At 47.2% G+C, this 22,299-nt stretch overlaps 1 protein-coding gene across 3 annotated transcripts in view; it reads left to right on the top strand.

The window, feature by feature from the left end:
* LOC119384119 (lysoplasmalogenase-like protein TMEM86A) overlaps positions 1-22,299 on the top strand; it is a 79,126-nt gene that overhangs the window by 5,535 nt on the left and 51,292 nt on the right. For 2 of the 3 annotated variants that reach the window (XM_037652417.2, XM_037652418.2), the window contains exon 2: positions 10,310-10,488. The exons of the other annotated variant lie outside the window; for it this stretch is intronic. Coding sequence is in view for 1 of the 2 variants with exons in the window: in XM_037652418.2 (XP_037508346.1) it covers positions 10,480-10,488 (9 nt within the window). In the remaining variant the exon portion in view is untranslated. The remainder of the gene's footprint in view (positions 1-10,309; positions 10,489-22,299) is intronic. 3 annotated transcript variants of the gene reach the window in all.

Here is a 22,299-nt window from a genome sequence, read left to right as displayed (position 1 = left end):
AGCGTGTCGATCTGACACTTTCGTGGAGGAAGATAACGCTCGGAAACGGCAGTGGTTTATTCATCGCATTTTCCTGTCAGCTCAGCTAGCAGGGTTGTACAAGTAGAAAAAATGCGTTTGCATAGGAGACGAAAAGCTGGCTGCTGTAAGCGCATATGCGGGCTCACTTGAGTGGCGGCAGCATCGCTACTATTTATGACCTCCAAAAACTGCTACTCACGGTTGACAGACCTTTAGTTTGTGAAGGAGAAAGGGCTCATGGAAGCAGCTGCTGCTCATCTCGGCAGTGCAAAGCTCTTCCTTTGCGGGCAACTGGCGCGTTCTGCCGCACTCAAGAAAAACGCATGCAAAGATCGAGATGCGTCAAGGGAGAAGGCACAACAAGCGCGGAGGCAAAATAAAATGAAAAATTTTGAGAGGAAGGCAATGAGGGCGACGGCGGCGGCGGCAGCAGCAGCAAAGATTTTCGTCTTTGGAGAACATCTTCAAGTTGAAAGTGCAGTTGTCAACTAAGGACTCGTTGCAGTTCATGGATCGCTGCCAGCAATAGAGAAGCTGGATTTTTAAACTTTCCTGGGGCAAGTGCAAGCGAAAAGCTCACAAGGAATGCGGTGCACACAGATGTTGGACTGCCTGCTACTTCACATTGCAAGTCCCAAAACCACTCAATCAGTCGACTCAATCAGATGGTATCAGGCGCGAATATTCATGGCTACTGTGCAGCTGCTCTTGTACTTAAACTGAAGAGACTTTGGCGTCTTGGTGGCGATGACGAAATGTAGCGGGAATCTTCACCATGCCTCGTTGTTAAATGTGCGAGAATCGGCGACAGCTGATTAATGGAGCCTAGCGGACGGCCAGGTTGCTGGAGCTCTTGAAAAAGCATTTCAACAGCGCACACCGAGAGAGCGCAGTGGCATTTTTCACAGCTCAGTAAAGTCAATCCGCTAAACACGAGGCCATCAAAATATTAAGAAGGTGAAAACTGTAGCGATTGTAATTTACCAAATCGGAGTACCCGAGCGTGTTCGCCAACACAAGAGCTGCTCTCGCGTAGAGCTACTTGCGGCGCTTCCGCCATTTGGCGGTGAGCCAAGGCACGGGGGCGCCCTCGATGTACGACACCTGCGGAGAGTTTGACAACTGAACGTAGTGACAGAGGGTGACTGTCCATCATGAACTAATGAGAATTCATTTAGTGTTTTAGTGATGTGTGCCACTGTAAATTAGGAGTTGCAGGTGTTGTGCAGGGTGCCCGGCACGTGCGTTTATTCTGCAGCTATTTGAAGATGCCGCCGAGCTGCTTCGACACGGAAAAAAAAAAAAAAAACGTAAATTCTCAGTCCAGTTCTCTGCCCTTAACGGCAGAATGTCCTTATTTTTTTTCCAATATTTATTTTTGTTCTTTCTCTAATTTTCTGCCACCACGACTCTAACCATCTCTTACTTATTTCAATCGCGGGTGTGTTCAGCTTTCCACTGTCGTCCCTAAAACCCAAGGCTTCATGTAGGCTCGTGCCCAAACGTACACCTGGTAGGATATCTCCACATTCAATCAGAACATGCTCCGCCGTTTCCTTATCTTCCCCGCAGCACGTGCATTGTCCTTCTTCTTTACTGAATTTAGCTTTATAACTACGCGTTCTAAGGCAAACCAATGTCGCTTCAGTGAACCGCTTCCCCTTGAATTATCGTGAAATGCCTCCCTCCTTATTTCATTTTTGCCCTTTCGGTAGTTACTCAAAGCCGTTTTTTTTCTCCATAGCTGCCGTCCAGTAAATCCTCTCCGCCTCTCTCGCTTTTCGCTTAGCGCTCTTTGTTGACATATTGCTTACACTACCAGCCGTATATTTACTAGTGAGCCTGCTAGTTCTTTTTCTCCACTGTGTGTCCACGCTCTTCCTATACAAATACCAGAACACCTTCTGTGCCCATCTACTCTCTTTCATATTCCTTAGCCTTTCCCCGAACCTTATTTTGCTCTGAGCTTCCCTCGCCTCAAAACCTGCCCATCCCATATCACCCTTTACAGCCTCATTTGTCGTCTTCCCGTGAGCGCCCAACGCGAGGCGTCCCACAGTCCCTTGATCCACATCCATTCTTGATTGTACCTCTGACTTCAGGCACACCACTGAGTTCCCAAAAGTAAGCCCCGGAACCATTACACCTTTCCACAGACCTCGAAGCACCTCGTACCTATTGTATCCCCACAACGCTCTGTGCTTCATTATTGCAGCATTCCTCTTTCCCTTTGCTGCCGAGGCTTTCTCCTGTACCTCCATGTACAGGAAAACTTACTTCAAAGATACACCAGCGCCACCGCCGCATGGCGTTCTGATTGGCTGCGGCAAAGCAGAGAGCTTCGGTGGGCAGAAAAAAAATCGGTCCCCGAGATATCGGGCTAGCCGCCTCGCCTTCCGCCTGCTTCAGCCGCCTGGCGAGGAGGTTTTCTCCGATTTCCGCTTGCCCGCCTTCGGTGCCTTTACCCGCTGACTATGCACACAGCGGTCGTGACGAGGTAATCTCGGTAAGACATGTCAGTTTACGGCTAAGTGCCTTAGCAGCACTTAATGAAGTTACGTCTGGAGATATTATCCAGGTTCTTCAACTCATTTCTGTTAATACGTCAGCCAGACACGCTGTTGCTCATCAGAAAGTCGCTATGTGCGTTCACAGTGCCGGGCGGGTACTAGCTTTCGGCAAAGAGAATACCCCGACGCTTCGCTCCCTGTTCGTGGGCTGCAGGATCAATTTGTTTCACCTGCAGGTTTCACGAGAGATCGAACATGCATGTCCGGTCGATATTTTTGTTTTGTCTGGGTTTCTTGTCTGTTATATATGTGGGCACATTCAAAGCGCACGGAACCGAAAATTTTATTTACAGAAAACGCTCCCAGCGCGCCGAAAAAATATTTCAAGGTGGCGGCGCGGGCGTCCTGATTTTACTCACCGCAATATTTTCGGATTTCGCGGCTGAATTTAACGCGAACTATAAAAGTTGTGTCTAAAAATTTTCCTGCTGGTTTTATTGCGCATGACTGAATTACATGTACGTTTTCTTTATGCCGTCCTCATAAAGGAAAAAATGTGAAAAAAATGGCAAACACGTACGGCCCAAATAAAAAAGGTTTGCTAAGTTTGATGCGCCTTGGCGCGTTTCCTATTTCACACAGAATCTTCAAAATAGTGCCAAATATAGGAAAAAAAAAACATTTGCAACATTTCTGCGAAAGATCGTTTTCCTACAGGCAGTGCAAAAGAAGAAAGAAATAGTTAAAAAAGCGAGAAAATCTTTTTTATGGAAGAGCGTTTCAGTCGAAACACGGCTTCAATATTTTTCATCGTTTGCATTGTTCACAAGATATAACGGGCCGAAATGACCCTTGCTGTGTGTTCTCACTTCAGTGTCATTGATGGTTATTATATCTGCTTGCGTTGTGCGTAAATCTACGGTTTTAATTGTTTTCCTGCAGCAATACTTCGCTCTGGTGGCCTGTCTCAGGAACAATCTATTCTCAGGCTTTATTTGTTTCTAGCGTGTGCGGGAGTGGGCTGCTTCCGCTCTTTAAAGGGCTAAGGCGTACTCACTTTGCAGCCTACAACCTCAACTTAACCCGCCATTATTCGCAAATCAGGAGCATGCGAGACACCGCGAGCACATGGTTTAGGTGACTGCAAAAACTCGCCTGGCACATCAAACAAAGCATCTGTATGCAGCGACAGGCGAGCTTAATTAATCTGTCACTAAATGCCATAATCACCAGGGGTGCTGTTATGGAGGTGCTTTCTCGCTGCCTGCTTGCTTCCCTTCCGTTACGTGCGTTGGACGCTCTAACCACCTTCCCCTTTCGACGCACACTGTGCCTAAACAACATTGGTAAAAGGTTCTCTGTCATTTCCGAGACGTTTATTTCGCATCCCGCTGTCACATGTTGTCGGCGTCGCAGATAACGTCTTCCTGTCATCTCGACCTTTACCTCAGCGTCTCAGTAGCCAGAAAACCTGTGGTGCGGCATGATTAAGCCATAAGTGGCCGAAGCTGCCCAATTTATGATGTTCTGTCGGCACTTTGCTAAAGTGATTTCCCACGTCGAGAACAGCAGAGGTCACACAGGTGGCGCCAGGCGGAGATTATCCTTAATTTCGACAACGAGTGTAGCCCACACATTAATTATCACAGTACAAAGCCTTTAGACAGCCTTGGTCATAAAACGTGAAACCGTAAGCAGTTCTGCTAACTCATTCATGACAGCAGCGCAGAAGTGAGAGAATATGTGCAGCGCTGTTCAGTATAAACGTTTCGAATTGGTCTAGCTCTTCACCACACGCGATGCGTGCGGCTCATGGCTAGGTCCGAGTATTCTGTGCCGACTATTTACGCATTCTCAAAAAGAACATTGCCGAGAAAAACATGTTCGTTGCGTAAGTTTTGTTGCTGTTTTTGTTGTTGCCTACCTACTGCTGAAGCTACTGCAATAGGCTGACATTCGCGACACTTACGAGGTCTGCTAGCACTGCATTACGTTCCTCAAGGCAGTTCTGTCTACATATAAGAGAACCGCGATGAAGTAGACTTCTTTAGGAAGACGGAGCGATTGATATCTCGAACACGTGCATCCCCCCCCCCTTTTTTTTTTTACTTTTGTGCGCGCCGGGCGCGATCAGTTTCGATTTCGCCCTTCAAGTTCGATGATGAATATCTCGAACTTCGTGGAACTTTTGTCATTAAAAAAAAGTATGCCATGAATTGGCACGCACTACAACTTTGTAATATAAACACATGCCTTCTAGTCAAAAAGTTGTCAGTGACCATCACGCCTTATGTTAGCTAGCTAACTTGAAGGACCCTTCAGGTCGTCTTTCGACATTCGACATTACCGTCGTGTACAAGTCCGGACGAAAACAATCTGACGCCGACTGCCTGTCTCGTGCCCCCGTCGACGCGCCGCCGCAAGACGACGACGATGACTGCTTCCTCGGAACTATAAGTGCCGACGACTTCGCCGAAAGGCAACGAGCCGACGCGGAACTGGGGGGGGGGGGTGCTTATGGAGTACCTCGAGTGCAAGACAGCCGTTGTTCCGAAGGTATTCAAGCGAGGACTACCGTCGTTTTTCTTACGGAACGGCGTTCTCCTGAAGAAGAACTTCTCGCCACTTCGAACCGACTGCCTTCTTGTTGTGCCCTCATCATTGCGACCAGAAGTCCTGCAGGCCCTACACAACGACCCGACGGCTGGACTCCTCGGTGTTTCCCGCACGCTCGCCAGAATACAGGAAATATACTACTGGCCATGCCTTGCTGCCGGTGTCGCCCACTACGTTAAAACTTGCCGAGATTGCCAGCGACGGAAGACGCCGCCGACTAGGCCAGCGGGACTTCTGCAGCCAATCGAACCACCTCACCGGCCGTTCCAGCAAATCGGGATGGACCTACTGGGGCCGCTCCCGACGTCGACTTCCGGCAACAAATGGATCGTCGTGGCAACTGACTACCTCACCCGCTACGCCGAGACAAAGGCCTTGCCCAAAGGCAGTGCCGCCGAGGTAGCCAAGTTCTTCGTGGAGAACATTGTCTTGCGTCATGGCGTCCCAGAGGTCCTCATCACAGACAGAGGTACCGCCTTTACTGCGGACCTAACTCGGGCGATCTTCAAATACAGCGAGACAAGCCACCGCCGCACCACCGCCTACCACCCGCAGACCAATGGCCTCACCGAGCGTCAAAATGAGATCATCGCCGACATGCTGGCCATGTACGTCGATGTTGAGCACAAGACGTGGTACGCCGTCCTTCCGTACGTGACAAGCTTCGCTCACAACACGGCCGTCCAAGAAACGACGCAGATGACGCCGTACAAGTTGGTTTACGGAAGGAGCCCGGCGACGACGCTCGACGCCATGCTACCCAACGTTACCGACGAAGAAAATCTCGACGCCGCCGCTTACTTGCAACGTGCCGAAGAAGCTCGACAGCCCGCCCGCCTGCGCATCAAGACCCAGCAGCGCACCGACAGCCTTCGCTACAATCTTGGACGACGCTTCGTGGAGTACCAGCCCGGCGACCGTGTCTGGGTCTAGACGCCAATACGACGACGTGGACTGAGCGAGAAGCTTCTTCGACGATACTTCGGACCGTACGGGGTACTTCGACGTCTCGGCGCACTCGACTACGAGGTTGTCCCTGACGGCATCACGAACTCTCAGAGGCGCCGAGCTCGGCCCGAGGTCGTGGATGTGGTGCGTCTTAAACCGTACTATGCTCGTTAACGCAGCTGAGGATTTATTGTTTGCTTGCGTTATTAGTTTTCTTCAGTATTGCATGTACACATGTTACGTTTTTAAGCATCTGGACGATGCTTTTTCAGAGGGGGGCATTGCCACGTGCGTTTCTTATTTTCACTTTTGCTGTATTCGGTTTTCGCCCACAAAGACTGTCAGCAAAGCTCAGCGCAAACCGCGCCTCATTGTTCGAGAAGCTTCGCGATTGTTGTAGATCGTTTTGTTAAGATTGCGCGTAGGCCGCGAATAGCCTAGATTATTCCAGAGCTTGCGCGACCACCAGTGATAAGACTGGAATATTCGACGTCACATATGCCGACGCACTTCACCACTTGTCAGTTGATCGACGGCCGATGCTCTGTTCGCCGCTATCAATGCATACCGCGTGTATTGCTGTAAGTTACTTTCCGTTTCTCGGCCACAAGTTCGGCCAAATAAATAGTTTTCTCTTGGACACGTCGCCTGCGGTGTTCGTCGACGTCACGACCACGTGACAATATCGTGGCCCTACAAACGTCGACTACACTGGCGCTCAAAGGGCAACTTATTGGGCGACGTAACGTCAGTTTTACCGAAACCAAGTGCACGCTACGGAGCGATGATGTGCATATTATACGTAGCGTTCTTTAGCGTTTCCTCCGGTGCCGAGCAACGCTTGACTATTGGCCGCGAGATCGAGCGGAGTCGCCGCCTGGCGGCTTCTGGCTGAACCGCGCCTAGTGTGGATTGCTCCATGCGTCGTCTGCTAGCCGCGTTGTGTTTGCATGTGCGCGTATGTCATGCAGGTCCTCAAAAGGCGGTTTGTTCCGTTGCGTTAGTGCAACTTTAACCGCTCGTACGTATGCATAACACGATGTAAAGAAGCATTTGACCTTGATCGGCTGTATATGTACTGTAATAAGATCAGTGAGTGCACTTGTCGAGAGTGAAGTCCCTAGATTTTTCCCTGTGGGATTTTAGTCGAGAGTGCTGTGTGTGGTCCTCGTACCCTCCGTTCATGAGAATCATATCAGTGTAGGTGCCGCTCTGTGGTCCAAGCGCATTGCAAAGTGCACTTGGCGTTGTCCTAAAGATGAGAAGTATTAAATCACATGTGAATATAGCATTTTAGCGGCTCGGTGGTAAAAAAAGGGTGCTCTCGTGCACTTGCGCGTTGTGGTTAGGTGTATAACTTCAGGACTGTCGTTTATAGGTAACGCGACGAGTTTCAGTTGTGTACGGTCCTGGTCCGACTGCAGATAAATATTTCTGTCAAGTCACGTCTTACAATTCAGTACTTAAATTGGCCCCTAAACAGAACAGAAAACGGAATGACATGGAAATTGCAAAACTGAGATGCCTAGCGCAATTACTTGTGGCGGAATGTATACAAAGACACCCGTGTACCTAGATTAAGGTACGCGTTCAAAATTAATCCAAACGGCGCACTTTACATTTATGTCGTAGTAATTTCACACGAAGCCACAGCTTTTTTTCTTGAGCGTTTGCGTTGCGCTGTCATAGATTGACGAAAGGCAGCGGACGTTATTCGCATGAAAAAACGTACTTTGATCCAGTGAGGTAACCCGGCCTTTGTTCCATTACAGTCGTGCAAGTAATCAATCGAAGATTGTTCCGTGCTGTAAAGTTACCTTTGTGTACTGTTACTGGAACGTGCGTGTTAAACGTCTCCCTAGCGCTAAAGCGCTGTCAGGCTTTCCTCAGTAAACCTATCAACTGTTCTACATTTCATGGAGAACTGATAAGAAATGCGGATGGATATTTTGAGCACGCAGTGCACATAGTGCTTTGAACTCATCGTGCAGGAATACGGGCTTTCTTTTTGTTGGGAGGTATCCAGATGAACAAGAAGTAAATACTTAATTCAGTCGCACTAAAGCAGTACACAGTAGGTAGAACACAAGCTAAACATGTCCAAATAAAACAACAAGAAAACGTCATTCATTTCTAAAACGCCGACTGCTGCCGAAGGCGAGCAACCCGTTCGTTGGCAGAATACGCCTCTCTCACAAGTAATAGTAACGTTTGGCGCGCTTCGTGCATTAATTCGGGAATGAAGAGCGCACACATTACCAGAAAGCTGCAGTCAACACATTTTGTTTGCCGGAAATCGGGTCAAATCGCTCACAACGAAGCGCTGTTGCGTGCGTTTGTATACGCGCCGACAACCGCCTATCCACACTAGCGCGGCGACGGTGCTGCCACCTGTAGCCCGATCTCGCGGCGAATAGGTTGCCGAGTCACAGGAGTACATATGTAATATTTACTGCATTTTTATAAAAGCGGATAGCCAGCACTGTAAGCAAAAGCTGCGTTGGCCCGAAATGATGCCTGCATATAGGGTCGTCTTCCAAAGCAGTTTGAACACCTGCTGTGTCTCTGTATAGTAGAGTGCCATGCGGAATGCCTGGATTCGATTCCGGCTCGAATCCAGATTTTCGATCTTTGCATCCGGCGGGATTTTTCACTCACCAGCGGATTTTCTGCGACGCAGGCTGCTTCACGTTCCCTCGTTAAATTTTGCAACGTCTGTTCTGGCCGTTCGTGGGTTGATATAGACTGTGAAATTACCTATGGCGCATACCACGGCCCGTGGAAAGGAGGCGACCACGAGAGCACACAGACGTATAGGCGGCTAAATAGCTGGATGGAAGGAAGGAAGGAAGGAAGGACGGTAGGAAGGAAGGAAGGAAACGGTCAAAGTGTCTTTGATTCGCTAAGAAATATTTCGCATAAAAAAAAAATAAAAACGCGAGCAAGCCAGACAACTATTACTGTTGCATGTCAGAAGTAGGCCCTAAATGCGCTTTTTATTGCGATAGCAATTATATGGACAGTCTCGGCTGGATTTTGCCGTCGCCGTCGCCGCCGTCATGCACCGTATATGTATAAGTATGTATATATATATAAAAGCCCCAAAGAAAAATAATTCAGAAAAATGCTTCCGAAGCGCGGAATCGAACCATGGACCTCTTCCTCCGCAGCGAGTGGCGCTAGCCACTACGCCACGAAACGCAGATCCTCCACGTTGGTAACGGCGAGCGTTATATACACACCCTTTACCGCTGGGCGGACTCGGAGACGGCTGCGCTTATAAGCGTTTCTTCATTACCAGCGAGATGGCGTTAAGAGCGCGACAGGCGTAGCGTGCCTCGATGCGTGCGCCCCCCTTAGGGTGTTGCCATTCTTTGAAGGGGCTGATGCCGCCACGACGCCATTTTTTTCCCCGCGTCTCGTGCCTCTCAGCGCAGCTGCCGTAGAGAGGTGAGACGCCGGTGACACGCCGTGGGCTCAAGTATGGCAGCCGCGCCGCAGTAGACGCCGCAGATGTCCTCACCCTGTTGCCATTCTTTGAAGGGGCTGATGCCGCCACGACGCCATTTTTTGCCCCGCGTCTCGTGCCTCTCAGCGCAGCTGCCGTAGAGAGGTGAGACGCCGGTGACACGCCGTGGGCTCAAGTATGGCAGCCGCGCCGCAGTAGACGCCGCAGATGTCCTCACCCTAAAGCGGACAAAACGCGCATCAAGGCACCCTAGACAGGCGCATTTAAAAGTCGTCGGCGAGCTCGCTCGCTTCTTCTTCTACTTGCGCAGGGAGAACCTTGCCCTTCCGCTGTCTGCTCGAGCGGTTTTCTTGTGCTGAGGGGAAGAGGGATGTTTCACGCTTTCACCGTGATGTCCGCGCTCATGTTACGGAGCGTACGAAAGCCACTCGAGCTCAAGGGACGCCGCTAAACGAACAAACAAAAGATGAGCGCGAACTATCAAGTGTCACAGCTCGACACTTGAAGCACGCTAGTTTCCTTCGCTGCTTCGGCCGCCTTTGCAACAGGAGCGCTTTGCAAACTGAGAGTACCCATTGGCGAGCTTCACTTCATATAGCATTAGTTTCTTGCTATCGCATTCATTGCTTCGGCCTTGCGGCGAAACTGTGACTTTTTTTTTTTTTTTCTCGGAGGGTATAGGTACTTTGAGGAACGAGCAGGGAATCGAATTTTTATAGCTGCAAACATTGCGTATTTCTTGCAGTATTTACGACCCGTTCTACGATTTCGCAAAAAGTTTCAAGGCTTGCGGAAAACGTAAGAAAAGTACCACTAGCCGATCCTTGGAAGTGTTCCGATTGACCGAGAGACCTTACAAGTTCATCACATCGGTCGTTAAAGGAAAATGGTTCTGCTTGTCGCAGAATAAAAGGAATGAGTCAAGTAAGTAAACGTTGGCTCTAGCGACAGCCGGTGTTTTTCATCTCTTCCTTGAGAAGACATTTTTTACAGCTTTCTGTCGCGTGGTGTCTGCAGTGTCATGTAGCTTTTCTCTTCAGCGCCGTGACAGTCGCGTCTTCGTGTATTGTGACGCATTGTTAGACTGTCAGAATTTACGAAAAGGCTGATGCAATTTGGGGGGCGTTTATAACTCCCAACAACGTCACGGGAGAATCCAGCGATTTTCATGTATACGTCCTTCAACCGTATCTTCGCTCGAGAAAGGAATGCACTTTGTTTTTCAATTCACGTGCAGCTGGTGAGGCAGCCAAATCGTGTTGACGTCATCAGGAGCGGCGAAAAAGCCCGTGACGCGAGCGATGGGAGACCGACGTATCTTTTGAGGCACACCTGGAATATCAAACAGACGCGCGTGTCCTTCAGGTATTGGTCTCTTAATTGCGCTCATTCATGCTCACCCAGGCATCCGCTTGAGCAAACTATATGCACGACGCCCGTTGCAACTGCGACAAGTCTGACCGGGGCTTCCCCGATGGGTTCACGGCCACTTAATCTGGGAGGCATCGATTTTCAAGCACTTGAGCCGATATATGTGCCAGCTCTGTCGCTCAGCTCTGACTATATAGTGTTTTCTCGCCTCACTGGCCATTGCATGACGATACCACGTGACCTCGTCGGACTTGATTGTATTTGTGGCTTCCGTTTATTTTTTTTTTTTTGCGCTTTCCTCGCTCTTGCTCGCTTTTAGTAATCGCGCCGTGTTGGCGCACGACAAACATTGCCGTGGTTTTGCATAAATTAATCATGCTCGTGTACCATTTGCTCTAAGAAACAAAGAGCCCGTAAAAAGATTAGCGTAGCTTGCAACCAAAGGCGCAATGCTAAAGATCAGACAGCGGAGCTGATGGCCACATACCTGGCTCTTTTGCCAAGTTTCTTTCTTCCTCTTTCATCCCTTTCTCTCTCATTGTTTCTGTGCTTTACTCTCTCCCCTGCTCCTCACTCTCGCTTCTCTTTCCCACCCCCCTGCTACACTGTACTACACAAGGCTACGCTATGCTCCGCTAGCGTTCTTGGATAGCCGAGTGGTTAGGACGCTCGCCTTCGGGTCGAGGGTACGCGGGTTCGAATCCCGCTTCGCGAATAATCTTTTTCGGCAAGAATTTCTCTCTCTCTCCTCCCACCCATCAGGGTTATTACAGGCCACGCCGGAGAAAATCGGCGCACGTGTTCTGGAAGCGAAGAGGACGAAGAGCGCACGATGACGATAGTTTTGGGTCACGACATTTTACGCCGCGATAGAACAGCTTCGCTGCTCGAAGGATGCCTTTTTGTCTCGTCATCTATCCCGAGTGCCTGTCCTTGCATTGGTTTACGAGAAAAAAAAGAAAAGGCGACTGTACGATGCCGCGAAGCGTCAGTGTACGCCACTGGATGCACGGGTTAATTATAAAAACTACCTGAAATCATACTGTTCTGCGCTTTGTGAAGCCAAAGATAAGTATTTTTCACAAGACCTTCCCGCACTACTAAAAATAATCCTAGTAAATTCTGGGAAACGATACCTACCTTGAGTAACGATATTTCGATACATAACGCTTACAACACCCCGTATTCGGATGCTGACATTCCCATTACATTACACACGTTTTTTACATCTGTTTTTACCAAAGAAGATAATTCTAGCATCCCATTCGTAGCAAGACATGTTGTTGGCCTAGCAGGTTCATTGTTTCACGCTTGCGCTTGTGTGTTTGTATGTGTTCCTGCTGTCGTCCCGTCTTCATCGCGCAGCTTAAAAGTTTTTTTTTGAATCCCATACGTCCATGATTTTAATTGCTACTACATGGCACCTGTTGACATTACACTTAATGGCATTGTACATCTGATTAAAGTGTCCTCGTCCTCCGGTGTCGACGAAATAAATTCAAAAATACTAAAAAATACCATTTCACTTTCCAGCGTGATCTTACTTCACATCTACAAACAGTCATTAACAACAAGCGAACTGCTCACTGATTGGAAAATAGGAAAGGTAGTGCCCGTTTTCAAAAGTGGTAATAAACATTCGCACGAAAATTATCGACCCATCTCACTAACATGCATTTGCGGCAAGATGCTCAAACACTACACATTATCGCGTCGCATATCTACGATCACCTAGAATCAAATCATTTCTTCCCAAATCAGCATGGATTTCGAAAAGGCTTCTCCTGTGAGTCACAGTTATTTGAATTCACTCTGACCTTCATTACCACATGACCTTTTAACTTACAAATGGATCGCATCTTCCTAGAGCCTTCTAAAGCATTCGATCGCGTAGCACATTGCCGACTAATATCAAAACTTTCTGCGCTTAAATTAAATTCGCTAACCTTGTCATGGGCCCCTAACTTTCTTTCTAACCGCCAGCAGTTCACCATTGTTAATAATTACTTTTCTCCTCCTTTCGATGTCACATGCCACAAGATAGCGTCGTTGGTCATTTACTATTCTTAATCTACATTAATGACTTGCCAAATAACGTATCATATTGTATACGTATATTTGCTGACGACTGCATTGTTTATTGTTCCATAAAAAGTGCTGTTGATCACCAATCCCTCCAAAGTGATCGCATTAACAACTGGTGTAAAACATGGCTAATTACTCTTAACATTTCAAAATGTAAAATTATCTCATTTACCCGTAAATCAATTCGTTCGCTCTTTCCTTCAATAGCAGCACATTGCCTAGAACCACATGGCATAAGTATCTAGGCGTTCACCTCACACAAAATCTTTCGTGGGTGGACCATATAACTACCATTTCTACTAATGCTTCTAGATCATTGGGGTATCTTCGTCGCAACCTACAATCCACTACTCTTCACGTGCGTAAACAGGGCTATTTGTCCGACACCAGTTATAGTATACGCATCATCCATTTGGTCACTTCATCAAACATATTTAATACAGAAGTTAGAAGCTATTCAGAACAGGGCTTGTCGTTTTATCACGTGGAATTATAACAACATGTCCAGTGTAACCCAGCTAAAGCTCCATCCATTAACAATACGTCGTCACATTTTGTCTCTCTTTCATAAATATGCCACTGCCACTCGAGCACAATTACAACGTTCCTCTCGCTTATCGCACACAATACGGCACCACTACGACACCACTAATGCTTTTAACTACTGTCACTCCCGCGTGCCACATGACTGTGGAATGATCTTCCAAACAGCATCGCCCTTCAGCGTAATCACGATAAATTTCGCGAGCATCTCATCAAGCATTTCACCGATAATGCTTAGCTGGTCCGTTTGCTCCCTTGATTCATGCATCCCCTTTTTCTTTTATTTCATCATCAAAGTGATGCTGCTGTACTGAGTTTCCATTCTAAAAAGACTGGGCGTGCAGACCCGGACACGAGAAAGAAATCAGGACACCACAAACGCCGGCTAACAACTGAATAGATGCGCAACGGCGGAAAAGAAAGAAGGCACGAAAACTTGTGTCCGTGTCTGCAGGCCCTGTCTTTTTAGAATGAATACTTACCAACCAGCTCAGCTCTCTGTTATTCCAAGTACTGATCGAGTTTTGTTTATTATCCCAACTAGTACCGGTAAACTGCGTAGTCTGTTTCTCTACGCTTCATTCGACCTGTCCAACACGCCGTTGCATTTCTTTTATGTGTTTCAAACTTGCCTATTCATGTGACATACATATGACTGGACATATTTTTGCTTTTGTTGCTGATGTTGTTCTGCATTGTTCTTACTGGCGTTGATGTTAACCCACTTTGTTCTTACTTTGTATTGACCCCCCTTACACAATGCCTCTGCGAGGCCTGTAAGGTACTTGTAAATAAATAAATAAATAAATAAATAAATAAATAAATAAATAAATAAATAAATAAACTATTGCCGCGCGCCCGGCACTTCCTGTCACGAACAGCATGCGCGTTAATAGCAGCAGACATATAGCATTCGCGATAGGAAAGGGGCGATTCAAGCGAGCCAGATGACGATCGTTGTCGCAGGACAAAAGGACACCCTTTTAAATGCGAAGCATTTCTTAGCGAACCTCTGCCACTTTGAGCGTTTCTATCTACGTATCTATCTATCTATCTATCTATCTATCTACGTCTGGGTGATGTCACGATCGCCTCCTTAACTTGGTGTAGACCAAAATTTGCATGGGAGGGTAAGAGGATTTGACGAATATGACTGCCGGGTCATGACATAAATAACGTTAAAATCCAGTCGCGTACGTCGTCAAACCCTTTCCACTAAACACGTGTGCCACATACCCGTTTACCACGGGCCGCGGTGTACGGGTATGCGCCACAGGTGATTGATAGTTTATGTCTACCCAGGAACGGCGAGAACAGACATTGGTAACTTCAATACTAGAGAGTTAAGTAAAACCAACATCGGCAGCGTTGACTCAACGAATGGAAATAATGAAAATTAGGATCCCAGCAGGAATCGAACCCAAGCATTCAGCGTGGCAATCAGGTATTCTACCACTGAGCCACGCCAGGTCTATAAATTGGTTTGGAAAAACAGCCTACACAGGCGTAATATCGGTGCAACGTCAATTGTGGTTGTGGTGCTGGCTATCTAATTTTACAAAAAAGCAATAAACACTACGTGATACTCCTACGATGTGTACTCCTACGACACGGGCGTCATATCAGATTGACGTCTGTAGTTCCAGTGATGGCTCCGATTTTATAGCAGTCTAATAAACATTACGTTTTATTCCTATGATTCCTATGATGCAGCAAGCTATATTGAAGCATTGCTCGACCCCGGAGGAATACATTAACGAAAGTTACATATGCTATCAACATCACCGCATCGTAAAGTGCACTTCGTCCACCAGAACGACGAAGTGTCCTCTTCATTCCTTAGGAGGCTGGGCGATGGCTTCATGCTGACCGAGGATAATGTCAGATTGATTGACAGCCATTTGTAGACTAGGCTACGTAGGCCACATACGCCCAGGTGGTCTACGAATAGGACAAACACCATCCACTGATGTTGGTCTACGTAGCACTATCCAGGCCTACACTCTAATCACGGTAACGTTTACGACAGCATAAAAAGACATGTAACTTATAATTTATAAGTTACGTGGCTGTTACAGCAATTTTATCTTTGTGTTTTCTTCATTTCCCTCTCTCATAAAGGTTACATCGACAGCAGCGTGCCAAGTTAAAAGCTAAAGCACCGCGATGAGCATTGTAACCTTTAGATTGTAACTTATAAAAGCGCAATGACTCATCCGTCAGGGGACCTACACTATGGAGTGGAAGTTTATTGATCAATGTGTCACATCGCGATCTGTCTTGTTCAAGGCTGGCTTTATCAATTGAACAGCGGATGATGTACACACAGAACGGGTCTTGACAGCAGAAAAGCAAATCACAGGAGCAGCGATTTTACATTGCGGCGTACTGAGGCAAGCGATGGTGGGGTATGAACTGAAACTGGAGTTCAATAAGGTGAGCCCGCTTCCAAAACCCGTAATTTATGAAGTGACATAATCTGCACAGACATCGGCAGAAGCACAAAAACGAAAAACTATCATATGTTGGTCAAATATTTGTGCTAAACAACTTATTAAGTAGCTCTTATATCTATTTTGCTTTTAAGCCGCAGAAGTAATTAATTTGCCTCCGGGAAGCTTCGCATATGGCGACAAGATAAAGTACTGTGAGCACAAGACAACCGACCAAATTAAACTGACGATGCGATCGAAGAACCATCCCGTGGCGCGAGAAAAATATTTTTCCGAGACTCGCAATACAATTTATTTTAATTTCGCTGTCGTGTTGTCTAGTTTGTTTGTTTGTTTTTTTCGCGTTATAATTAAGGGATCGTAAAGTGCAGCAAACGTCACGGGACAACATAGCACCAAACACGGTTAACCGTCATCAATTCGCCAACACGGGAGAAAAAGATGCCGCTGAGTTCACAAAACAGCGTGGGACGGCCGCTCCAGTAGAGAGGCCGCGTAGAGAGATGTATGAGCTCGCGGTGAGTAACAAATGTGGCGTCCTCGAGGCGCCGCTTCAACTTTATCGAACCAGGGAAGGCGTCATCTCTCCTAGGCTTTGCACAGCTTGAGGTGTATGCCGGGAAGAGTATTCGAATGCGAGGCGGTTGGTGCGGTTGTTGAAGTCGCGTTTGTGCAGTGCTGCTATTCGTTTCATCGATTTAACCAGGTTTTACGCTCAGCGCTTTGTTAACGTGCCTGGTCTAATCGTGTTGTGTACGTGAGTGGCGTGTAACTAGTGATATAGCAAGGAAGGACAGTCATAACGTGCGCGATCCGCTGCAAATCAGCCACGATGCATTGCAACGGGCACGTTCAGTGGGCTGCGCGGCCGTTGCGACGAGCTGCATTACTGATTGTTCGCTTGCCTGAGACTCTCAATTGTCGAGCGGGTTGCATCGGTTGTTACGTTGCCCGAAGAGCGCAGTAAATGTGATTTGCAGGTAAGCAATATTCTCTCTTCAGTACGTTATTTGCTTGTGTATATGTAGTTATGTCGCGTGTTTGCCTGAAGTCATACTCATGCTTACGCTACTGTACGAGATGGGTCGTGTCATACTTTTATGTAATCGTGTCATACTTTTATGTTTTAAATAAATCGTGTCATACTTTTATTTAATGAATTGTTATTGGCAGTATTTGCTCTGCGTTTGACATTACGATGAGTGTTTGGGCGTATATATTATCAAACATCCGACTAAGATCATTCGTTATCATACACGTTTATGTGAGAAAAGATGAAGGACAGAAGTTTAACCCTTCTTGCTGTCGCCGTCTTGATACCTTCAACACGCTCGATGAAGGCTGCAATCACGGTGTGAAATACTGTAGGCGGCATAAACAAAGTGCCCCAGATCAGCTTTGCCCAGACGAGCTCTGCGTGCGCAGTAACTCGCTCCTGTCAATGGCAGTCTGGGCTGTTTGTCATGTCCTTGTCACCGGTACATGATATTTCGTGGCGTCTATACGCAACGTGTCGGCTAATTCAACTTTTCGCCATGCTTCAAACTCTGCTGCGGTAGTTTTAGGTGGACGAGTTAGGGTTTAAGGCGGTAATGCGGGCTAGTTGGTTGTGATCACTGGTGTTCATTTCGGTAGCGCAAAGAAAATTAGACACATTAAAAGAAAAAAAAAAAAGCCCTCGTAGAGTGATGTAGCGCGTCGCGCCTGTGCAACGGGTTTTTGTGTGTTTCCTTGCAGTAAAGTCAGTTGATGTCCAGCGCCCGTCCTGTCTACGTGTCCTCTCTTGTCTTTAATTGTTTTGCGCTACCGAAATGAATAAAGCTTTAAGTACCCGAAAGACAATGAAATGGCGTTAAGAGTGCGTTTTAAGTATAGTTTTAAGTGTCTTAAAGGAAATCACAGCATCCTTCCGTGTGTAGCTGAATGTAGCGAACCCGAGGCACTGCGCCGACCGAAGTAAACATTTAATACACACACACAAAAGGACGTTTATGACGTGAAAAAATAAATGGTTAAATCCGGTGCCTTGGCTGAGCACGTTTCAGGGGACACGCAATCGACTGGGGGAAGGCACGTGCTCGCGCTAGAGAAAAATGACTGTCACGACGTCTTTATCTCGAGTCGCTCTTGATACCGGCCACTCCCTGTGTGTGCGTGCGTACGTGTGTGTGTGTGCTCGTGCGCGTGTGTGTGTGTGCTCGTGCGCGTGTGTGTGTGCGCGCGTGCGTTCGTTCGCGTGTGTGTGTGCTCGCGTGTGTGTATGTGCTCGCGCGTGCGTGCGTGTTTGTGTGCTCGCGCGAGCGCGCGTGTGCGTGTGCGCGTGTGTGTTTGCTCGCGTGTGTGCTCGTGCGCGCGTGTGTGTGCTCGCGCGTGCGTGTATGTGTGCGCGCGCGCGTGTGTGCTCGTGCGCGTGTTTGCTCACGTGTGTGCTCGTGCGCGCGTGTGTGTGTGCTCGCGCGTGCGTGCGTGCGTGTGTGTGTGTGTGTGTGTGTGTGTGTGTGTTTGCTCGCGCATTCGTGCTTGTGTGTGTGTGTGCTCGTGCGCGTGTGTGTGCTCGTGCGCGTGTGTTTGCTCGCGTGTGTGTGTGTGCTCGCGCGCGCGTGTGTGTGCGCTCGCGCGTGCGTGTGTGTATGTGTGTGTGCTCGTGTGCTCGCGTGTGTGCGCGCGTGTGTGTGTGTGTGTGCGCTCGCGCGTGCGTTTGTGTGCGCTTGTGTGTATGTGTGTGCGTGCGCGCGTGCGTGTGTGTGTGTGTATGTGTGCGTGTGCTTTTTGCTTTAGTTCGCTCAGTGCCTCGGGTTTTCAGCGTCACCACGTATCAACCCAACCAGACGGACTTCCGTCAGACTTCAAACTTCTGCGTGTTGACCTAACTTGAAACCTTACCACAAATATATGCTGAAGTCATCTTCATTCCATAGTTGCACTCATACAGATCACAATGTACGGGATTCAAAATTCAGATAATTCATGCTCATGCTTACGCTGCTGTAAGAGTTGGGTCGAGTCAGAAAAATAAGTTGTCATGCTTTTACGCATTGTTGCCGGCAGTATTTGCTCTGCGTCGCTCGATTACGTCTAAATGCGTCGCTATCGAAACGGGGCAGCTGAGAATATGTTACGCGATAAGCGATACGCTGTGGCTTAACGATTTTCAGATGGCACTAATGCCAGCAATCGTGCAACGTAGGAGTTCAAAGGGAGACATGGTCAGTGTGGTTGGTATGTCTTTCGATGTCCTTAGTTCCTTGGCGATAAAAATTTGTTCTCCGGCACTGAGATAACTTTTTTTGTGTGTTCTCGTTCTGTTCTAGGGTGCAAGCAACGTGTTATTGTGGTTAGAAAAAATGAATCAGTATACATGTGATTTAATTGTCAAAGCCGGAAGGTTTAAAGGTACGTAGACAACACAAATGATTTTTCCCGCCATAATAAATGTGTTGCGTTGGAACTGTTTACAGCATACATCCCGCCCAAGGCATGCTGGGATGATCTACTATCAGGCAGCTTGGAAGCTTCCAGACGCCGATATGCCTTACGTTCGGTGCAGCCGAGGTTATGAACTGTCAAGTGGAAGATGCCCCTTGAGGAAAACAATTAGGTACGAGCATATTCAAGCTCTACGTGAAATTCCGATTATGGTCACTGAAAATTGTAAATTGTAATATTTCTGTTTCTAATCACCTGCTGTCGTGTTTCTGCTACTAAACTGTCACTTACATTATTGTATTGCTGACTTTTGTGCTAAACAGATGTCAATTGCATTTGGTATTAACGTGCGATTTAAATAAGATTTTTGTTTTCTGATAAACGTATTGCACAGGTAAGTAGATTTGAGGAACGCTTATGTAGTGGTCAAGTAACACCCTTTTTTTTGGGGGGGGGGGGGGGTGAAGTATGTGTCTCACATTACATGTTATCGGCAGTTGTGTGCAAAGTGGCAGTAACCGTTGGAATAGTGTAAAATAACGGTCCTCTCCTTTTAGGATCGACTGTCCAGCGTGGAGATTGCGGAATCAGCAGCTGACATATTGACTGATGAAACATGATGGTGCGTGCAGCAAGAGAGGGTTTGACTGCAGAACCTGACCACCTGCTCCTGTAAATTTGTACCAACCACAGGCGAAAACAAGGGGAAACGCTTTGAATACCTGCGGTCTTCTATCAGCTAGACAAGTCCTTGAAGCTATAAATCAATAAACTGATGTATTCTGCTTTGGAGATGTAAAGCAATGAAATATGAATTCTTTTCGAATGGTTGATGTTTTTTTTTCTTCAGAAAATTTCTTGGAAGCACGCACAACCCGAGCAACAAAAGTAAAGGACTGACAATCACCCTCTTTTTGGCTGCCCTCTGGGTTTCATCTGTCCTGCTTATGTGCAAAGTACCAGCAGTTATGGTATGCCGCACACATTAGTGTACTTAAGGAGAAGCACGACGCTGATCACGTATTATTTGCAGGGGGCTCCACTCAGTATGACCGCTCTATCCGTGGCCCACCGACCCAGGTGTCGCCTAACAAAGGGTATGTGCCTCTTTTTTCTTTCGATCTTCCTTCTGCGACACATTTCGGACCACTTGCTACGCACATGATCGGCCCAGCCAAGTGTCGTCTAGCAAACGAAGCATGGCTCTTCCTTTAGGGCTTCTTTCTGTGCACGCCTAATCTTTTGTACTTCTTTCTGCGGCTTTATTATGCAACGTACAAATATGTACACAGAGTAATGAGAACTTTCACGGCGGTGTCATATGGCCTGCCCTGTCCTGAACGCACACGCTGGAGCTTTGGAATAATTCTGGTACATGTCTGCTTAGAGCACAACAGTTGCGGTGTCCGTGGCAAGAGATGTACGCTTCCCTCATCGCAAGGAATAGCACAAAATAATTTCCTTTGGAGTTGGCTTAGAGCTTGCATGCATCATAACGTCACACCTTCGCCCACAAGCATCGTGTTGTTCAAATGTGGTCTGCCACTAAAACGATAATTAAGAAGGGCAGGTGATTGACAGATATTCCTACTCATGAGTTGTGCCATGTGTATCAGACAAGTATCCTCTCTTGATCCAATTAAGTAGATGTTTAAGCATTACAATTTCTATCTCTCGAGAAAACCACGTTGCGGCTCTTTGTATGCGATCTTGGTATTATTGTATTTTTGCGTATGCATACATTTACTTTTACTGCGTCTTTATATCATTCAGCATTCGTATATAATATGCACATACGTACCAGCCAGCAACTTATTAAGCGATGATTTCAGACAGTTCTTTGGGTTTTGCGAGAAGTACGTAAAACTGACTAGACGTGGCGTATGGCGAACGGTTTGTATATCAATTTTGAATATGCTCTACGCCGTGAGGAGCAGTGTTAACTCTCCGCGCACTTCTTTACGGCCTTCAGCAGCTTCCCTGCTTTGTCAACCTCACATTTTGTCAGTATCCACGTTTTCATTGATGATCCCACATTTGAAGGTGAAAAAAATCGCAAATAGCCCTGTAACAAATAGACGGCTGGTATTTATTATCGGATAACACGTAGTTTGATAAGCACGAATAACACAGTCAATGAAAGTGCACGAGCAGCAGAAAAATAATTGAAGTGTTATAATCACGACAGCCTATGCTTAAACTGCATAGAAGTTGGACCAAGAGAGGATGGCCTGACACGTATATCATGATACTGTTATAAAATCTCTGGTCTTCACTGATATTGACGGGTCGACCACATTTTAATAATAATCGCGGTTCATCATTACTGTAGTGCATGCTAACTCCAAGTCGCCTCGAATATGCGAATGTTTTGTTAGCTGCCTCTTTCTAATGAGCGAAGTCGACGCGTTTGGCCTCGGTCACCGCAATTGTCACGTTCTGTAAGCAGTCATGCACTTGAATGATTACAATGCGCCATCGTGTGTGTTCCGAGAAGCACCTTCCATGTGACACCTTCCGCAAAGGTTCGCGTTTCTTAGCGTACGTATATGGACGGTGTATTAAAACCGCACAAGGAAGCGCGGAAAAAACACGAGGCATGCGCAGCACGAATTGCGAAAGAGTGGAAGGCTGTGCTTCCGTTGCTGTGGCACAACTGGCTGATCCAAGCATGTGATGAGCGTAACCTCCTGGAAAGCGTCGAAGAAAGAAGAGCAAGGAAAGAAGAGGCGCAGAGCGGTGGCCGTATAAAATCTCCTGGAAGCCGTTTTGTGTAAACACTATACCGTGTACTGTACAACGTAACCTATATTTTTACGTGATGTGGCCGTATAAAATCTCCTGCAAGCCGTTTTGT

Source organism: Rhipicephalus sanguineus, chromosome 2 (genome assembly GCF_013339695.2).
Source record: "Rhipicephalus sanguineus isolate Rsan-2018 chromosome 2, BIME_Rsan_1.4, whole genome shotgun sequence".
Classification (NCBI taxonomy): domain Eukaryota; kingdom Metazoa; phylum Arthropoda; class Arachnida; order Ixodida; family Ixodidae; genus Rhipicephalus; species Rhipicephalus sanguineus.
The sequence above is the reverse complement of the archived record's forward strand: the minus strand, read 5'-3'. Positions and strand labels throughout refer to the sequence as shown.